The 17,822-nt window shown below is 35.1% G+C and overlaps 1 protein-coding gene and 1 non-coding gene across 2 annotated transcripts; one reads left to right on the top strand and one right to left on the bottom strand.

Annotated features, from left to right (window-relative positions):
- The first annotated feature begins 547 nt into the window (after window positions 1–547).
- LOC130978423 (small nucleolar RNA R71) lies at window positions 548–655 on the top strand. The gene has a single exon (XR_009086068.1). It is a non-coding gene; the product is annotated as a small nucleolar RNA R71 (small nucleolar RNA).
- A 10,337-nt stretch (window positions 656–10,992) lies between these two features.
- LOC130972929 (U-box domain-containing protein 13-like) lies at window positions 10,993–16,972 on the bottom strand. Its single transcript, XM_057897274.1, has 5 exons — window positions 16,590–16,972; window positions 14,974–15,090; window positions 14,172–14,621; window positions 12,754–13,033; window positions 10,993–12,101 (listed from the first exon to the last, which is right to left on the bottom strand). Exons 1-5 carry the CDS (start codon window positions 16,866–16,868, stop codon window positions 11,320–11,322), a joined length of 1,908 nt encoding a protein of 635 aa, XP_057753257.1. The 5' UTR covers window positions 16,869–16,972; the 3' UTR covers window positions 10,993–11,319.
- Between the last annotated feature and the right edge of the window lie 850 nt (window positions 16,973–17,822).

Genomic DNA, 17,822 nt, shown 5'->3' with positions numbered 1-17,822 from the left:
TCTGTTGCTGAGAAGATGATGGAAAAGGCTTGCCATTGCTAAACCTGTTCCTTCCACCATTATTGTTATTGAAACCTTGTTGAGGTCTCTCTTGATTCTTCCATGAGAGATTTGGGTGATTTCTCCATGAAGAATTATAGGTGTTTCCATAGGGTTCTCCTAGGTAATTCACCTCTTCCATGGAAGGGTTCTCAGGATCATAAGCTTCTTCCTTAGATGAAGCATCCTTAGTACTGTTTGGTGCATTTTGCATTCCAGACAGACTTTGAGAAATCAAATTGACTTGTTGAGTCAATATCTTATTCTGAGCCAGTATGGCATTCAGAGCATCAATCTCAAGAACTCCTTTCTTCTGATTAGTCCCATTGTTCACAGGATTCCTTTCAGAAGTGTACATGAATTGGTTATTTGCAACCATTTCAATCAGCTCTTGAGCTTCTGCAGGCGTCTTCTTCAGATGAAGAGATCCTCCTGCAGAGCTATCCAAGGACATCTTAGATAGTTCAGAGAGACCATCATAGAAAATACCTATGATGCTCCATTCAGAAAGCATGTTAGAAGGACATTTTCTGATTAATTGTTTGTATCTTTCCCAAGCTTCATAGAGGGATTCTCCATCCTTTTGTCTAAAGGTTTGGACTTCCACTCTAAGCTTACTCCATCTTTGTGGTGGAAAGAATTTTGCCAAGAAGGCATTGACTAGCTTTTCCCATGAGTCCAGGCTTTCTTTAGGTTGAGAGTCCAACCATATTCTAGCTCTGTCTCTTACAGCAAAAGGGAATAGCATCAGTCTATAGACTTCAGGGTTAACCCCATTAGTCTTGACTGTGTCACAGATTTGCAAGAATTCAGCTAAAAACTGATGAGGATCTTCCATTGGAAGTCCATGGAACTTGCAATTCTGTTGCATTAGAGAAACTAATTGAGGCTTAAGCTCAAAGTTGTTTGCTCCAATGGCAGGGATAGAGATGCTTCTCCCATAAAAATCAGGAGTAGGTGCAGTAAAGTCACCCAGCACCTTCCTTGCATTGTTTGCATTGTTGTTGTTTTCTGCTGCCATGTTTTCTTCCTTGAAGAATTCGGTCAGGTCCTCTAAAGAGAGTTGTGCTTTGGCTTCTCTTAGCTTTCTCTTCAAAGTCCTTTCGGGTTCAGGATCAGCTTCAACAAGAATGCCTTTGTCCTTGCTCCTGCTCATATGAAAGAGAAGGGAACAAGAAAATGTGGAATCCTCTATGTCACAGTATAGAGATTCCTTTAAGTGTCAGAGGAAAAGAGAAATAGAAAGAAGAAGGAGAAGATAAATTCGAACTTTAGTTAGATAAGGTTCGAATTGTGCATTGAGAAGGAGTGGCACTCCATAAATAGAAGGATGTGGGAAGGAGGGAAGTTTATTTTCGAAAATCAAGTGAAAAATTTTGAAGTTATTTTGAAAAACATTAATTAATTTTCGAAAATAAAAGTGGAAAAGAAACCAAGTGATTTTTGAAAAAGATTTTGAAATTAGAAATTAAAAAGATTTGATTGAAAACTGTTTTGAAAAAGATGTGGTTAAAAAGATTAAAAAAAAATGTGATTGAGAAGATATGATTTGAAAACTATTTGAAAAGATATGATTTTAAAAATGAATGACTTGCTTAACAAGAAAAGATATGATTTGAAACATTCAAACCTTTCTCAACAGAAAAGGTAACAATCTTGTGATGTTCAATCAAATCATTAATTGTTAGTAAGTATCTTTTAAAAGGAAAGAAATTGATTTTGAAAACATTTGATTGAAAAGATTTGATTTGAAAAAGATTTGATTTTGAAAAATTTGAAAAAAATTGATTTGAAAACAAAATCTTCCCCCTGCACCATCCTGGCGTTAAACGCCCAGAATGGTATACATTCTGGCGTTTAACGCCCAAAATGCTACCTCTTTGGGCGTTAAACGCCCAACCAGGTACCCTGGCTGGCGTTTAAACGCCAGTCTGCCTTCTTCACTGGGCATTTTTGAATGCTCAGCTTTTTCTGTATAATTCCTCTGCAGCATGTTTTGAATCTTCAATTCTTTGTATCATTGACTTGAAAGGACACAAATTAAAAATATTTTTGGATTTTTTTTTTTGATAATCAAAATGCAAAAGGAATCAATTAACAATGCATGCAAGACACCAAACTTAGCAGTTTGTGTACTACTGACACTAACAACATGAAAATGCATATGAGACACACAAAATACTTCAAGTCAATAGAATTCAAAGATCAAAACAAAGAAATATATGCATGGATTCGAAAAATATAACAAAAACATGCATTTGACACTAAACTTAAGATGAGACTCTAGACTCAAACAAGAAATATTTTTGGGATTTTATGGTTTTGCAAATTTTTTTGTATTTTTCGAAAATTAAGTGAAAAAAAAGTATCAAAATTCTTAATGAGAATTCCAGGAATCAGTGCAATGCTAGTCTAAGGCTCCGGTCCAGGAATTAGACATGGCTTCACAGCCAGCCAAGCTTTCAAAGAAAGCTTCGGTCCAAAACACTAGACATGACCAAGGTCAGCCAAGCCTTAGCAAATCACTGCTCCAACAGCAAGATTGATACGAAATCAACAAGCTCTTGTGGTGATAAGTTGAAACCTCGGTCCAATCAGATTAGACATGGCTTCTCAGCCAGCCAGATTTCAACAAATCATCATGAAACTCTAGAATTCACCTTCAAGAATTTCGAAAAAAAATACCTAATCTAAGCAACAAGATGAACCGTCAGTTGTCCAGCCTAAACAATCCCGGGCAATAACACCAAAAATTTGATGTTGTTGCCGGATCTTGGCTCTGATGTTACCAAAAGCTTGCTCAAAACATGAACAATCCCCGGCAACGGCGCCAAAAACTTGGTCGGCGAAATTGTGAACTATACTTTTTCACAACTCTCATAATCCCTGGTAATGGCTCCAAAAACTTGGTGCGCTTAATACCATGGCATTACACAACTTCGCACAACTAACCAGCAAGTGCACTGGGTCGTCCAAGTAATAAAACCTTACGTGAGTAAGGGTCGATCCCACGGAGATTGTTAGTAATGAAGCAAGCTATGGTCATCTTGTAAATCTTAGTCAGGCAAACTCAGATATATATGGTGATGAACGAAAATAACATAGAAGATAAAGATAGTGATACTTATGTATATCATTGGTGTATGAGCTTCAGACAAGTGTATGAAGATGCCTTCCCTTCCGTCTCTCTGCTTTCCTACAGCCTTCATCCAATCCTTTCTTACTCCTTTTCATGGCAAGCTCGTGTAGGGTCTCACTGTTGTCAGCAGCTACCTCCCATCCTCTCAGTGAAAGCGATTGCATATGTCCTGTCACGGCATAGCGGAATTCATCTGTCGGTTCTCAATCAGGCGCGGAATAGAATCCAGTGATTCTTTTGCGTTATCGCTAACGCCCCCGCCCTCAGGGTTTGAAGCACGTCACAGTCATTCAGTCATTGAATCCTACTCAGAACACCACAGACAAGGTTAGACCTTCCGGATTCTCTTGAATGCTGCCATCAGGTCCTGCCTATACCACGAAGACTCCGAAGAATCCAAGAGATATTCACTAAGCCTCGAATGCTTGTAGAACAAGAATGGTTGTCAGTCACCTTGTTCATAGGTGAGAGTGGTGATGGGCGTCAATCATCACCATCATCATGTTGAAGAACAAGTGATATCTTGGTAAAAGAACAAGCGGAATTGAATGGAAGAACAATAGTAATTGCATTAATACTCGAGGTACAGCAGAGCTCCACACCCTTAATCTATGGTGTGTAGAAACTCCACCGTTGAAAATACATAAGAACAGGGTCTAGGCATGGCCGAATGGCCAGCCTCCCAGAGGTCTAAGATAGCATAAAACAAAGATAGCTACCAAAGTCTCGATACAAATACAATAGTAAAAGGTCCTACTTATAGATAACTAGTAGCCTAGGTGTACAAAGATGAGTAAATGACATAAAAATCCACTTCCGGGCCCACTTGGTGTGTGCTTGGGCTGAGCAATCAAGGAAATTCGTGTAGAGAACTTTTCTGGAGTTAAACGCCAGCTCCCATGCCAGTTTGGGCGTTTAACTCCAACTTTTATTCCTGTTCCGGCGTTTAACGCTGGAATTCCTGAGGCCGGATTGCTTTGCGGGTTTGGGCCATCAAATCTTGGACAAAGTATGGACTATTATATATTGCTGGAAAGCCCTGGATGTCTACTTTCCAACGCCGTTGAGAGCGCGCCAATTGGGCTTCTGTAGCTCCAGAAAATCCACTTCGAGTGCAGGGAGGTCAGAATCCAACAGCATCTGCAGTCCTTTTTGGTCTCTGAATCAGATTTTTGCTCAGGTCCCTCAATTTCAGCCAGAAAATACCTGAAATCACAGAAAAACACACAAACTCATAGTAAAGTCCAGAAAAGTGAATTTTAAATAAAAACTAATAAAAATGTACTAAAATCTAACTAAAAGATATCAAAAACATACTAAAAACAATGCCAAAAAGTATACAAATTATCCGCTCATCAAGCAACTAATCTCCTCTGTTAAGGTTAGAAGCTCTGTTCATATTTTTATGGATTTTTTAATCTAAGTGTTTTATTTTATTTGATGTTTATGCTTTGATCTATTTCATGATTGAGTTTTTGTTCTTCATCCCTAAAGATCTAGAATTGTTGGAAAACATTCTAACTCTGTTTTGGAGTCTAAATATTGTTATAGAAAAAATAATAATGAAATTAGCTTGAAAACTCTTCCTCACTACTTTTTTATCTAACTAGGAATAGTGTTTTAAAGAGTATGCGACACTTTTTTATTTTCAATTGCTCTAGTTTGAATAAGTGACATAAAATTTGGATTAGAAAACTTTTAGAAATTATTCTTTCTTGTAAGTTTCTATTATTTAGGAGTAGCTTGGATAACTGACATATAATTTAACCTAAAAACTACTTTTAAATCTTATTTGAAACAAAATTAGATTTGTGCTTAACCTCTTTCTTAATTTGTTGACCAAGGAATTGGCAATTAGTTAATTAAGGAGAAATTGGGTTATCAAGGAATTGAAATTCAATTATACATGATTTTGTTGTGATTGATCTCTGCATGCCTCAAATAAATGAATAATGCAAGGATTGTTTTCCTAGAAAGTGAACATCTCTGAAACCTTAACATTCTCATCATTATTATTTTCACTTACTATTTGCTATTTTTTTTGCTTCACTATTTATTTGCCTCTGTTTACACGATTAAATTCCTCACTCCTCTCTTATTGATTTATCTAATTAGAACAGTCAATTAATCATTGTTGCTTAGTCCGTTAATCCTAATGGGAATGATAACCCGGTCACCGTGGTATTACTTGATACGATTCGGTGCACTTGCCGAGTTGTGGTTTTGGAAAATAGACATGGTCAGTTGTTCATCCTCACTTAACTCCTCAAGGTTGTGCTTCACCACCACCGACTCCTCCTCCCAATATAAATAGAACATGTATTACGACCTCTCGTTCATCTAGAAAGGCCGAGTACCCTCGATAGGATAGACCTTGAAGTAGTAGTTTTTAGAAACATAAAAAGACTCTTTAAAAATCAAAAAACCTTCCTTCTCTAAACATCTTGGAAGGAAGACATTGTTGTTTCTTACTACTAAATGGTTTTTTCAAATGAAAAAAATAGAAAAAGACCTTCAAATTGGAAGATCCAGAGTCCGACACACAAGCTGAAAGACTTTCATGAGTTTGGGTGCAACTGAGTAGGAGCAACTCGGGAGTCCAACAATACATCCTATTCAAAGTCGGTAAATGGGAACCTAACCCCTAATCGGGTAAAGAGACACTCATATATAAAAAGAAAGTGGTCTCCTGGCCTGTCAAAGTGGGCATAGAAAATCCACTCTTCAGGATCAGGGGCCTCAAGGGTACAACTTTTCCCATCCTCCTACCAAGTACAAATCAATTACTTAAGACGGAAACTCTTTAGGGTTCTCCTATCCATTATCGACACAGCACCTAAGACAGCAGAATCTACCTAATCTAACTCTTTTGGTATGTTGGAAGGCGTGATTTGAACTACAGATTGAGACATATAGAGAACACCTATAAAAGAAAAAAGCAACTAGACATGTAAACAACAACTACAAGTCAAGTAACACAACAAACCGAATCATCTTTAATAAAATCACACAAACAACTTATATCGCTCTCAACGGTCACAAAATCAAAAATAATTTTCACACACATAAACTTTCCAACTTGTGCTATTATCAGAAACAATAGCACCATTTAGGGGCAAAAAGGCAGGACCAAGTACCAAAAGTATACACAACAAAGAAAACACCAAGCACGTTGCAAAAACTCAAAGAAATACGCCTTCTCACTACAAACAGATACACCAAGAAGCACTACAACAGTCATTCTCAACAAAATCCCTCAAAGAAAATTCACATTCCTCAAAAGAGACCCCTTCTATACCAGAAATAACAAAACAAACACCTAAGCGGGACAAAAGAAAATTAGATAAACACCAACCTCTGTGAAGTAAAGAAATGAAGATTCGTGCACACAACGACGAAAAAAGCAACCTCGAATGGGGACAACTACCAGGGAAAGAAGAATTTGAAGAAACAGAAGCTTTGGAAACGAACAATTTTTAAAGAAAAAAGAAAGAAGATTGTCTCAGAGAAGAGAGAAAGCCTTTGAAAATGAGGAAGCGAAAAAGAAAAAAGCGAATAAGATGAAAATATATATAGGGCAGAGATAAGGGCAAAACAGTAACTTTGCCCCCACTTTAAATGATAGCGCATGGTTACCGAAAAATGCGGGAACCATTACAGAATGGGAAATGCTACTAAAATGTTACAACTGCTCAAAATCACGTCGAGACTCTGACTTCCCGACCTGTTCCCAAAAATCACGTCGAGAATCCGACGTGATTCACTGGCCAAAACGACAAAAGGTAACCCAAAAAGCGACTCAGTAGATTCTTCAATCCCGACTTACAAAGAACTCGGCCTCGAGTAGGGGTACTGTTCATACCTTGACCCACAACTCAGTCTAGCCTAAAAACAGGCAAGGCCCAACTAACAGAACCCAAGACCTACCTACCAGCACACCCAACCTGATGCACAAAACTAACTACTCCTACAAACGTGTTCATATATTCAAATATGAGATCTCAACAATTCCCAAGCTAAGATAAAAAGTGGAAGATAACCTCCCACCAAGAAAAGTGGATAAGTTACCAAAGATAACATATCTTCACTATTATATAAATACCCCCACTATCTCAGGTAATTCTCAACTCTAATCTATTAAAACAATCTTTCTAAGACACTTGCTGACTTAAGTATCAGAGTTTTATGTAGGTACCACTCTACACCTCCTCATAAGGAACTCATACACCTTCATCCCTACAGGAGAAGACGACAAATCTTTCACCTGAATGCACTTCAACCTCACGTTTAAGTCCAAACCACCCTGTTTCTAAGTAAACTTAGAAACAATTAGTAATTGCTTATTTATCCTAGTAAAAATTTAAAACAATAGTGTGTTGCATTTTGGCTATAAATTAACGATCATTTAGTCAATTGTGATTATTTAATGATGGTAAAGGTATGGAAAAGACTAAAGAGGCTTTAGATATATCTAATCAAATCAAATTATTCCGTAATAGATTCAAATTAACGTGTTGACCAACTTTTTCAGCCAAACAAAATGGGGTTCACAAGAGATAGAAGACAATTCCATGCACAAATGTTAAGTGTGTATACTTTTTTGCGTAGTGCGCTCGTGTTCCTCATGAAAAACAAATTTATATACATTATCTACACTCAATTATTTTAAATAATAGAATAAATTACCAAGCATCATTTTTGTTATAATGCTGTCAGTCTTTCAATTATTTATGGCTTTGGACTCGTAATGGAAAATATTTGAGTGCCTGATATAGATTTTGCGGGGGTAAATTGTTTATTTATTTATTTATTTATTTATTTATTTATTTTGCATGGAATATGAAAATGGATGTTTGCATGAGCATGCACTGAATGATCTAATTATCATCATTGAAAAACTATTTTTTATTTCCGTGCATTGAGGATTAGACTACGATAATGAAGTATAAATGCTCTGGGGTCAAAAGTCAAAACTATATATAAGTCGATTTTCCAGGAGTTTTGCTATGAAATTTTGTCAAAATTCATAGAAAATTTTGTTTTTTACGTATTTTGTTGCTAATTTTGTTATGAGAAGCACTCCTACTTTGTAACTAATTTCTGGAAAGATTAGATGATCTTATCAAATTTTACTATAAATTTAGTTGTGAATTTTGTGACATGTATCAAATTCGCTAAAAAAACAAGGTCACCAGTATGGCGACAACAAATTTCACAAATGATACATTCACAACAAAAATTACAAGTAATCTTTGTAGAGCTAACGAGATCTGCAACCAAAATTACTTGTAACCTTTGTAGTAAATTTCATTGATAATTGATTCACAACAAAATTCAAAGGTAAACCACAAACATTCTATTTTCATTTTTCATATTTAGGATTTGCAACTAAATCTACGAGCAATAGATTCATAGATAAATTTCAAAATTAAATTTGCAACAAAATCCAGATCTAAGGATCTAATGAAAGAATTAATCTCTACGTACAAGTCATTTAATCAAATAAGTCCGACAAGTCACTTACACTTACGCATCTCTGCTGCACGTTCTTCTTCTTTTTCTTTTTCTTCTTTTTCATTATTTTTCTTTTTCGTTATCGTCGTCGCCAACACCACCTCCTCCTCTTCCTCCTTTTTCTCATTGGATTTTCTTCTCCTCCTTTCTCTCCCTCCTTCTCCTCCATAATCTTCATCATCATGATCATCATCATTTTAGTCATCGTTGTCTTCTTATACATATCGTCGTTATCGTTATAGTCGTTATTATTATCATAGAATTTTTGCCATATTGATGATTTTTGCCTGATCCAAAATTTTTGCTATAGAATTTTCTCAAATTTCTTCTTATTTTACTCTCTTAACAAGAATAAAAGTAAAAAAAATCAAACAAAGAAGAAGAAACACATAATGCTGCAAAATTACTTGGAAGAGGATGAACTTACATTCATTCCACCAAAAGAAAGAAAGAAATAAAAAAAAAAAGAAGAAAAAAATGCAACATTAAAAAAATATTTTTGCATATTTGTAGCAAATTTCGGTATATAACTAAGACATTTCTGTGTATTGTTAAAAAATTTTAGTGTATCTATACTGATAAGTTTTGCATAATTCAAAACTCTTCCTCTTCCTCCTCCTCATCTCTGCTGCTTCTTCTTTTTTATCATCATCATCATCTTTTTTTCTTATTCATCATTTTCTTCTTGTTTTACCTTCTTAAGTTTCTTCTTATTTTACTCTCTTAACAAGAATAAAAACAAAAAAAAAACAAATAAGAAAAAACACATAATACTACAAAATTATTTGGAAGAGAATGAACCTACATTCATTCAACTAAAAAAAAAGAAAGAAATAAGAAAAAAAGAAGAAAAAAATGCAGTATTAAAAAAATATTTTTATGTATTTACAGCAAATTTTTGAATAAAACTAAGACATTTATGTGTAATTTTGGGATAAAACTAAGACATTTATGTGTATTATTAAGAATTTTTGGTGTATTTATACTGATCATTTCTAAATAATTCAAAACTCTTCCTCTTCCTCCTTTTCATCTTGCTTTTTTTTTCATAATCATCTTTTTTTTTCTTATTCATCTTTTCCTTCTTGTTTTACCTTCTCAAGTTTATTCTTGTTTTACTCTCATAACAAAAATAAAAACAAAAAAATCAAACAAAGAAGAAAAAGAAACACATAATGCTGTAAAATTTATTGGAAGAGGATAAAACTGCATCCGTTCAACTAAAAGAAAAAAAGAAATAAGAAAAAAAGAAGAAAAATGCAACATTAAAGAAATATTTGTGTATTTATAACAAATTTCGGTGTAAAATTAAGATATTTGTATGTATTGTTAAGAATTTTCGGTGTATAATCAAGTTGGGTTGGCCTAATGGTTAGCTCACTAGTCTGCTTAACCAGTGTCGGGGGTTCGGAGAATTTTCGGTATATTTGTATTGATAAGTTCTGCATAATTCAAAACTCGAGCACAAAGAAAGAGGAGGAGGAGGAGGAGAGGAACGGCGTGATTTCACGCACACGTGATGAAGTGAATTTTGCTGGATTAGGATTAATTTGTTTGGACTTATTTGCCAAAAAGTCTTGTATGTGTAACAGGACTATTAATAAAAAATGGGGAATGCTAGGGGGACAATGAATTTGGTGAACAATATGAACAACCACCAATCAAATAAAAACACACTATACTTTTAAATTAACCCTCTAAATTTTAATATTAAAATAACCATCCGTACACTAGTAAAATGAACATCCAATTTACATTGTTTAATATTTTCATTGTTCACCTATACTTTTCCATAAAAAATTGATACCAGTTCATTCATAACAAAATCTGCCGATAATATCAATAACAAAATCTAATCTACAATTAAAAACCATTATAGCATCACTAATAATTAACATTCAAGTTATTAATTGAATGAGTATAATTAATGTCAAAACCATTATGTCATTAAACTAAAATTAGCATAGATAACTTTAACAAGTATCAAAGTCGAAAACATCAACTAACAAGATTTGACAAAATACTAACAGATGTACAGTATACTATTCAAAGAAAATATAAAATATAAAACTTAAAGATCCAACTGAGAAAGCACTCAGTAGCTGGCAACCCTCTTCAAAAAAAAAAAAAAAAAAAAAAAAAAAAAAAAAAGAGAGGAGGGAAAAAAAGAGAGGGGAGACAAACTATAATAGTGACTTCATTGGATACAGAATTTGTGAGTAACACACGCACCACCGAAAAAGCACAAATCATAGAATGTTCAACAGTGGAACACTAGACAAAGCAACTGTTAAATAAATAGAATTAAATTAAAATTAATGGGAAAAAATTTGTTAAGAAATTTCATCGCAAAAACATGAATGGCCGGCTGGGTGTTTGAGCTGAAGTATGCCTGCACTTCAACCGAGTCAAATTACATCATGTGTGACTTTCCAGCATGAATAACTGAATGCCACAAAATAATTGGCCAAGTAAAATAGAGATTTCCTTTCACTCAAAAAATGAAAAGGAAACAATGATGATCCTATGGTTAATCACTACCTAAAATCTATGCCAGCTGCTGCATATTAAAAATGGCATCAGCTATGCCTAAACTTAATCTAGCCGACGGTTTTCCTATAGCATATCTACAACGATCTCAGAATGCCGATCAGCTCAAGAAGCTGTGCGGCTTTGCGCTTGCCCCTCTCCGAACCATTTTCTGCAAGGTCCAAGAGAGGATTGATCACCCCAAGTGAACAGGCACTTGATACATTCATTGGATCTCCGATACAGAGGTAAACGAGCACAGAAGTTGCATTCTCTTTGTTCTTAGGAGATCCATTAGTGACTATATCCACCAAAGTTGGCATAGCATTCATGGATCCAACTACTGCTTTTCCCTCCGGGTGGCTAACTAGTAAAGCCATAAGTGCCAATGCTACATCCCTCATCTCCTCACCAGGTTCAGTTACCATTTCCGTCAACTTAGGCATGATACCAGCCCTAATTGAACGTCCTTTATTCCCTTGATATAAGCACAGATTGAATAAGGCTGTTGCAGCATCCATCTTCCCTCTTTGACTTCCCTCACAGAAAAGAGTGACTAGTGCTTTAATTGCTCCAGATGCTCCAATTAACACTTTATTCTCATTCAGTGCAGAGAGACTGAAAAGGGTGGCTGCAGCATTTTCCCGTGCTTCCATAACACCATTTTTCAGCACGTGAACAATTCCTGGAACAGCTTCAGAAGCCATGATGCGCTCTTTGTTATTCCCACAAATAGATAGGTTCAGAAGAACAGTAACTGCATGCTCTTGAGTGCGCTTGTCAGGTACATAGAGGAGATCAACAAGAAGGGGTATAGCACCAGCCTCAGCAATCAATATTCGGTTTTGGCTGCTTCGCTTGGCTAGAAGACGGAGCTCCTCTGCAGCATGGTTACATGGTAAATAGTTATTTACAAGACACCATTAGGAAGCAAGTATAAGGTTTTTTAGGAGATCCCACAAAAGCATAGTTCTCAACTCAGAGATAAAGATGTAAAAAGGAACACCCCCTTATTCACAGAACTGAAAAACATCAACAACATCTTGGGTTATCCTTGCTAGAGAAACTTGTAAGCTTTTAATGCCTAGAACCTCATTACTGTAGTTCACACCAGGAGTTATCAGCTATCCAATTGCAAAATACCCATTTCCAAGTTCTTCACATAACCCAAAAGTTGAAAAGCTTACCCCTGGAAACACATTCTGTTGCTGCATCCTGCCTTTAAATACCCACAATAACCCTACAATATTCCTATTTCCACCGTTGCCTAATTCTAATCTCCCAAACATTCAACTGTACTACATTAAATGAAAGAATATGGTCGCATCCACAAATAGTTGCAGCTATTGAGAAAACAAACGTGAAGATCATATGAAGGTAAACTGTATTAAAAATATTAGAAACAAGAACACTAGCATACTTTCAGGCTCAAAATTGAGCCAGTAGTTTCGCTCTCAACCTGTGTGTATGTGTGGCGGGTTCACTAGGTAGAGGGAGAGAGAGGAAGTGCAGAAGTACATTGTAACACTCACCTGCTGTGCATCGCTGATCCTCAATGTCACTGGAAGTAAGTCTGCTCAATAGAGTATCAATATCTATAAATTCAGAAGAGCCATCTGATGTTGCCTTGCAGAGTCGTAACTTCTCTGTTCTTTTAGGTGGCTCCACTCCATTTGCTTCACACCAATTCGATATCAGGATATATAAAACATGGTTGGGTATAAGGACAGAGCTTGAAAGAATCTGCTGAGTCTTAGGACATGTTCCATGGCCTGCTTCAAGCCATTTCTTTATGCACGCTCGCTCGTATGTCTGCAGAAAGAGAGAGGATAAAAAGAGAAGGATTATAAAGAGTCTAAAAATGGATGAATATTGACTAGTTTATTACCACCATACTCAAGTATTGAAATCCTACCTTTGGATTATACATTGCTATTAAAAGACAAAAGAACTCACAGTAACAAAAAGTTTCCAATTTCATATCTACCCAGATATCAAGCTGTTATAACAACTTAATGATTTTTAACAGGTTATCTCATAATGTGCTTGATAGATTTCTGAAAATGAGAAGAGCATTGATGGTTGCAGTTTTTTAGAAAGGAAAAAATAGATGATTATTTATTAACTCATAGCAATAAATAAAGCTAACCAACTAAATTATTCAAGAATAATTTGTAAGCACTTTTTCAACAACTATTTCAATATATACATGAATAATAAAAAGAGAAGACACTCAAATATAGTCAAATAATTACTTAATGATTTTTAACAGGTTATCTCATAATGTGCTTGATAGATTTCTGAAAATGAGAAGAGCATTGATGGTTGCAGTTTTTTAGAAAGGAAGAAACAGATGATTATTTATTAACTCATAGCAATAAATAAAGCTAACCAACTAAATTATTCAAGAATAATTTGTAAGCACTTTTTCAACAACTATTTCAATATATACATGAATAATAAAAAGAGAAGACACTCAAATATAGTCAAATAATTTTCTAGTTTCACATTTCAGTTATTTCATTCACAGCTTCCAGAGGATATTAATCCTTGTCAATGATCAAGGAAGCTGATCTTCACATCAATTTATTTTCTATTTTCTTCCATAAGCTACAGAGTATCATTCTCATTTAATTTATGTTCAGAATACTTACATTGAACATGCAAGGGACTCGGGTTATTGCTTAAAATAGAAGGAAACAGAACAGATAAGTGCTCTTAAACTAACGGTTAAGGAATTCTCTTACAATAAATTACAAACAAAGAAACAATTCTGATGGTCTCAATAAAGGAGTTAACAAGCACGATTGATTTCTGTATTTTTGTGCTATGAAACTAAAAGGTATTAGTATGACATACAAGACAATAAGCTTTTAGCGTACCTAAAATAATTCTCTTCTAAAAACAAAGAATTATATGACAGAAAAATACGGCATTTTCATGTGCACACCTGCCCCGTAGAAATGATTACAGGATCTTTCATTAGCTCCAGAGATATTGGGCAGCGAAACTCATCTGGTATAACCAGTGATTGAGAACATAATTTTGTGTATGACTCATCAGCTTGAGTAGAGGAATCATCACTTGATAGCATAATAACATCTGCAGATTCTGTCAGTATGAAATCTTCAATTTTTTTCAAGACTGTAGACATATCCTGTGTGCTTTTCTCAAAATGACCACCCATGTCTACAACCATCTTATCGAGTGCAATCAACTCTTGTTTGATGTCACCCACATTTGTAAAGTGCAGCTTTTTGCAGATTATATGCAGTTTATCTTGTTCGGGAATCACATCATAGCTCTGGTTGCAAATGGACAACAGATTATCATAAAGCTGAAGATCAGGTGGATCAAAAAGTTCCCTGGCTCTTCCAAACTGTGCAGTCACAAGTGCAACCTGATGAACAAATGAAAAATCAAGGAACCTTTTAAAAATAAAAACAAAGGCACCAAATTAGACCATACTTTCTTACATTCATTGAAACAGTAACACTTTTTAACATAGGCACCAAAGTAGACCATACTTTCCTACATTCATTGAAACAGTAACACTTCATAGGATAATAAGAACAAAAGGGTAACTTATTTCGCAATATTTAGAATGTATTCAATATCCTTCAAAACATTAAAGCACATTACAAGGGATGTCTATGATCAGTTATAAATAACAGAAACAGAATAAATAATGGTCTGCAAGCATTATATGAAACTCCCATTCTAATGTGCAGTTATGTTCAGCATATATTTACCTGCTCCTTGACTTCTTCAGATATATCAAGTTTGTCACAGGATATCTTGCCTATAGCTTCTTCAAAATTAAAAGCGAGATCATTAAATTTGCATTTAATTTGCTCCCTCTCCAGTATCTACAATTGCAAAAAGGAAAAATGCATTTGAGAAGAATGTTTCAGATAAGCAAGTGGAGTTCTGTAGATATAGTAAAATTGTACAAGTCATCAGCAATTATTTTACCAAATTTATCCCACAAACAAAAACAGTTAAGTTCAGATAAGAGAAACAATGTTGAGCCTATTACTATTATACGCTAAACAAGTAAAAGGTGGTAACCTGTATAACTCTAGAAGGAGAGGGGAGAATGAAGATTGGATATGATGCATTTTAAGCAAAAAATTTTAAACAAAACTCATGGAGCAAAGTCATTGTTTATATGACAATTTTTATTTGGAAATTATGCAAGTAGATAACTAGTTTATAGTCTAAGTTCAACTAAACCAATATTAACAATCATCACCAACATGTATATCCGAACATAGCCCACTAAAATATACTACAAAAATGCATCTTTTCTAAGTCAATTTGGTTGCGTTAAACCAGCATCACTGCCATCAATTAAATATAAACAATCTATTTAGATAAACAACTTAAATAGGTGCTCATTCATGTCAACTTTCAAGTAAGTTCTAGCTGTCTAAAAGAAGCTTAACAGCACTAAGATAAACACTTCAAGAAGCAATAGACACCAATGTTTTTTAATAACAATTAGTGAAGGTTATTAGGTTAATTTTGTAAAATTTATTGTTGTTATTACTACAGAAACTGTTAAATGCTAACAGCCTAACACGTAGACCTAGAACAGCTTCAAAAGTTAATTGCATAATCAAACAAGACAACATGTTTCTTTTATGTGCTCATTAGAGTTAGAAAGTCCCAAATGATCTAGCAAGCACTTAGAAAGCATTTCATCATTATCTGGATAAAGCTTATGACTTATAACAAAATCTTTGATCAAGTGTGTTGAATTCCACTTCCCCTAAAACAATAAACGCATATCTGGCCCCTTAAAAATAAAATGGTTATTAAAATACCCAAAATCTAAGCAGTAAAATGAGTAATTGGTACATTTTATCAAACATCGTTCATATTTAGAAGATCATGAGTTCATTTCTTTCTTTCAAGGAGTAAATTTTCAACACCACAATCTTTTGAGGGTCAAATTAGTGGTTTACTCCGTTAACTTACTTTCCCTTCAATATGAAACTCTCACATACTTAAGGGAAAAATAAAACGCAACAATGATTATCAAATCATAATGTTCCTAAATAAGGACAAAATCTACAATGCAGAAAAATAAAATGCAACATTAGTTATCAAATTAACAATTGATTCGTTTTTCCCTTTCTTGTTCACATATTCATGCTTGTTGTCTTATTAGACCTATTTGTGATATTATTTCACTCATCAATAAAATTTGATCTATATTTTGCCAAAAACGAAATAAAAAACAAAAACAAAACAATTGATTCGTTTTTTATTAAGAAAATAAAAAAAATCATCCAAATAAGTCAAGAAACGAATGAAGAAACGGCATCGATTCTGGAATCAGAAAACGAAACAATGCACGAACCATGAAAACCTGGCTTGCTCGGCAACAAAAGTGGAGGAGTTCCTTGGCTGAGGCAAGAGCTTTCTTAAGAGAGAGGAGCGCCGAAACGGCGTCGTTTGGGACGGCGTCTGTAACGTCGAGAAGTTCCTGAAAGAGAGGAGCGAGAAACCTAATCCTACGGCTGAGGTCGAAGCACTGTCTCTTGATGACGTGCTTGAAGCCGTCGATCTCTGAGATTTCGGTGGCGGCTAAGATGAGGTGGTTGAGTACCGAAGAAACCTCGCATTCTTCTTCCTCCATGAAGAAACGATGATAATGCGTTACGAAGCGACCGAGCGAGAGAGAGAGAGAGAGAGAGAGAGAGAGGGAGAGGGAGAGAGAGTTATTTGCAGTGAAAGAGTTCTTTCCTTATTCCCTGTTAATGTTATAAAAAAAGGAAAGAAAGTTTAAAAGGATATTTATGGGGACTAAAATACGACTTTTTTTTTAAATAAATGAAATAAATATTTTACTTTTGAAAATACGTGATTTATAATATTTTTATTAAAATATATTTTATTTTTATTTTGTTTATGCGGTAAATAAGACATGTAAATATTTATGACATTTATAATGTAAACGAAATACGTAACGATAAATTTTTAATCATGGTAAAAGGATGTGCAACCCTTTGTATCCTCCACAAAATTTCACTTCTTTTTTTCTACTCTTTTTCTTTCGAAAAATAAACCAAAATGTCTAGTAATAGTGAATATTTGGTTGTAAGCGTATATCCCAATTGTCATATGAGAAATAATGATACTGGGTGATTTTTGAGTGAGAAACCCATTTTGTTGTGTACCTGCCGAGTAAGTTCATTGTTCGAGCTGAAGAGTCTGATATTGAGTAGCATTGGTGCTAGCGGGAGAAAAGAAATCGGAAGAGTGGGTATAGGTTGTTAGCACCGATGGGTAACGGAGTTTTTCGATTTTTCCTGTTTTGGCTCCATAACAACGAGCATGTGCGCTTGATGTTTGACATCCGTGGGAGAATCATGGCGAAACAAGTGATGGAGCTTTCTGCGGAGGTTGGTGATGTCGGTGGCGGTGGATCTAGCCAGTCGAACTTTGTGCAAAATGACCTACCTCCCGCACCCAAACCGATACGCGCTACTAGTCCAATGGAAGACATGGACGTTGACTGTGAGGACTCCGACAAGGAGTATGTTGCGGATAGCAACGAGAGCAGTTCTTTTGAAGATGATGATAAGGAGGA

This window comes from Arachis stenosperma, chromosome 4 (assembly GCF_014773155.1).
Source record: "Arachis stenosperma cultivar V10309 chromosome 4, arast.V10309.gnm1.PFL2, whole genome shotgun sequence".
In the NCBI taxonomy this organism is placed as follows: Eukaryota; Viridiplantae; Streptophyta; class Magnoliopsida; order Fabales; family Fabaceae; genus Arachis; species Arachis stenosperma.
Note: the sequence above shows the minus strand (reverse complement) of the source record. Positions and strands in the feature narration are given on the sequence as shown.

Excerpts from the sequence above, each read along its gene's own strand:
- LOC130972929 (XM_057897274.1), bottom strand. The coding sequence starts at position 16,868 with ATGGAGGAAGAAGAATGCGAGGTTTCTTCGGTACTCAACCACCTCATC. Across the intron at positions 15,091-16,589 it reads GAGCAAGCCAGGTTTTCATG|ATACTGGAGAGGGAGCAAAT; the intron begins GTTCGTGCATTG and ends TTGCAATTGTAG. Across the intron at positions 12,102-12,753 it reads GGATCAGCGATGCACAGCAG|AGGAGCTCCGTCTTCTAGCC; the intron begins GTGAGTGTTACA and ends ACCATGCTGCAG.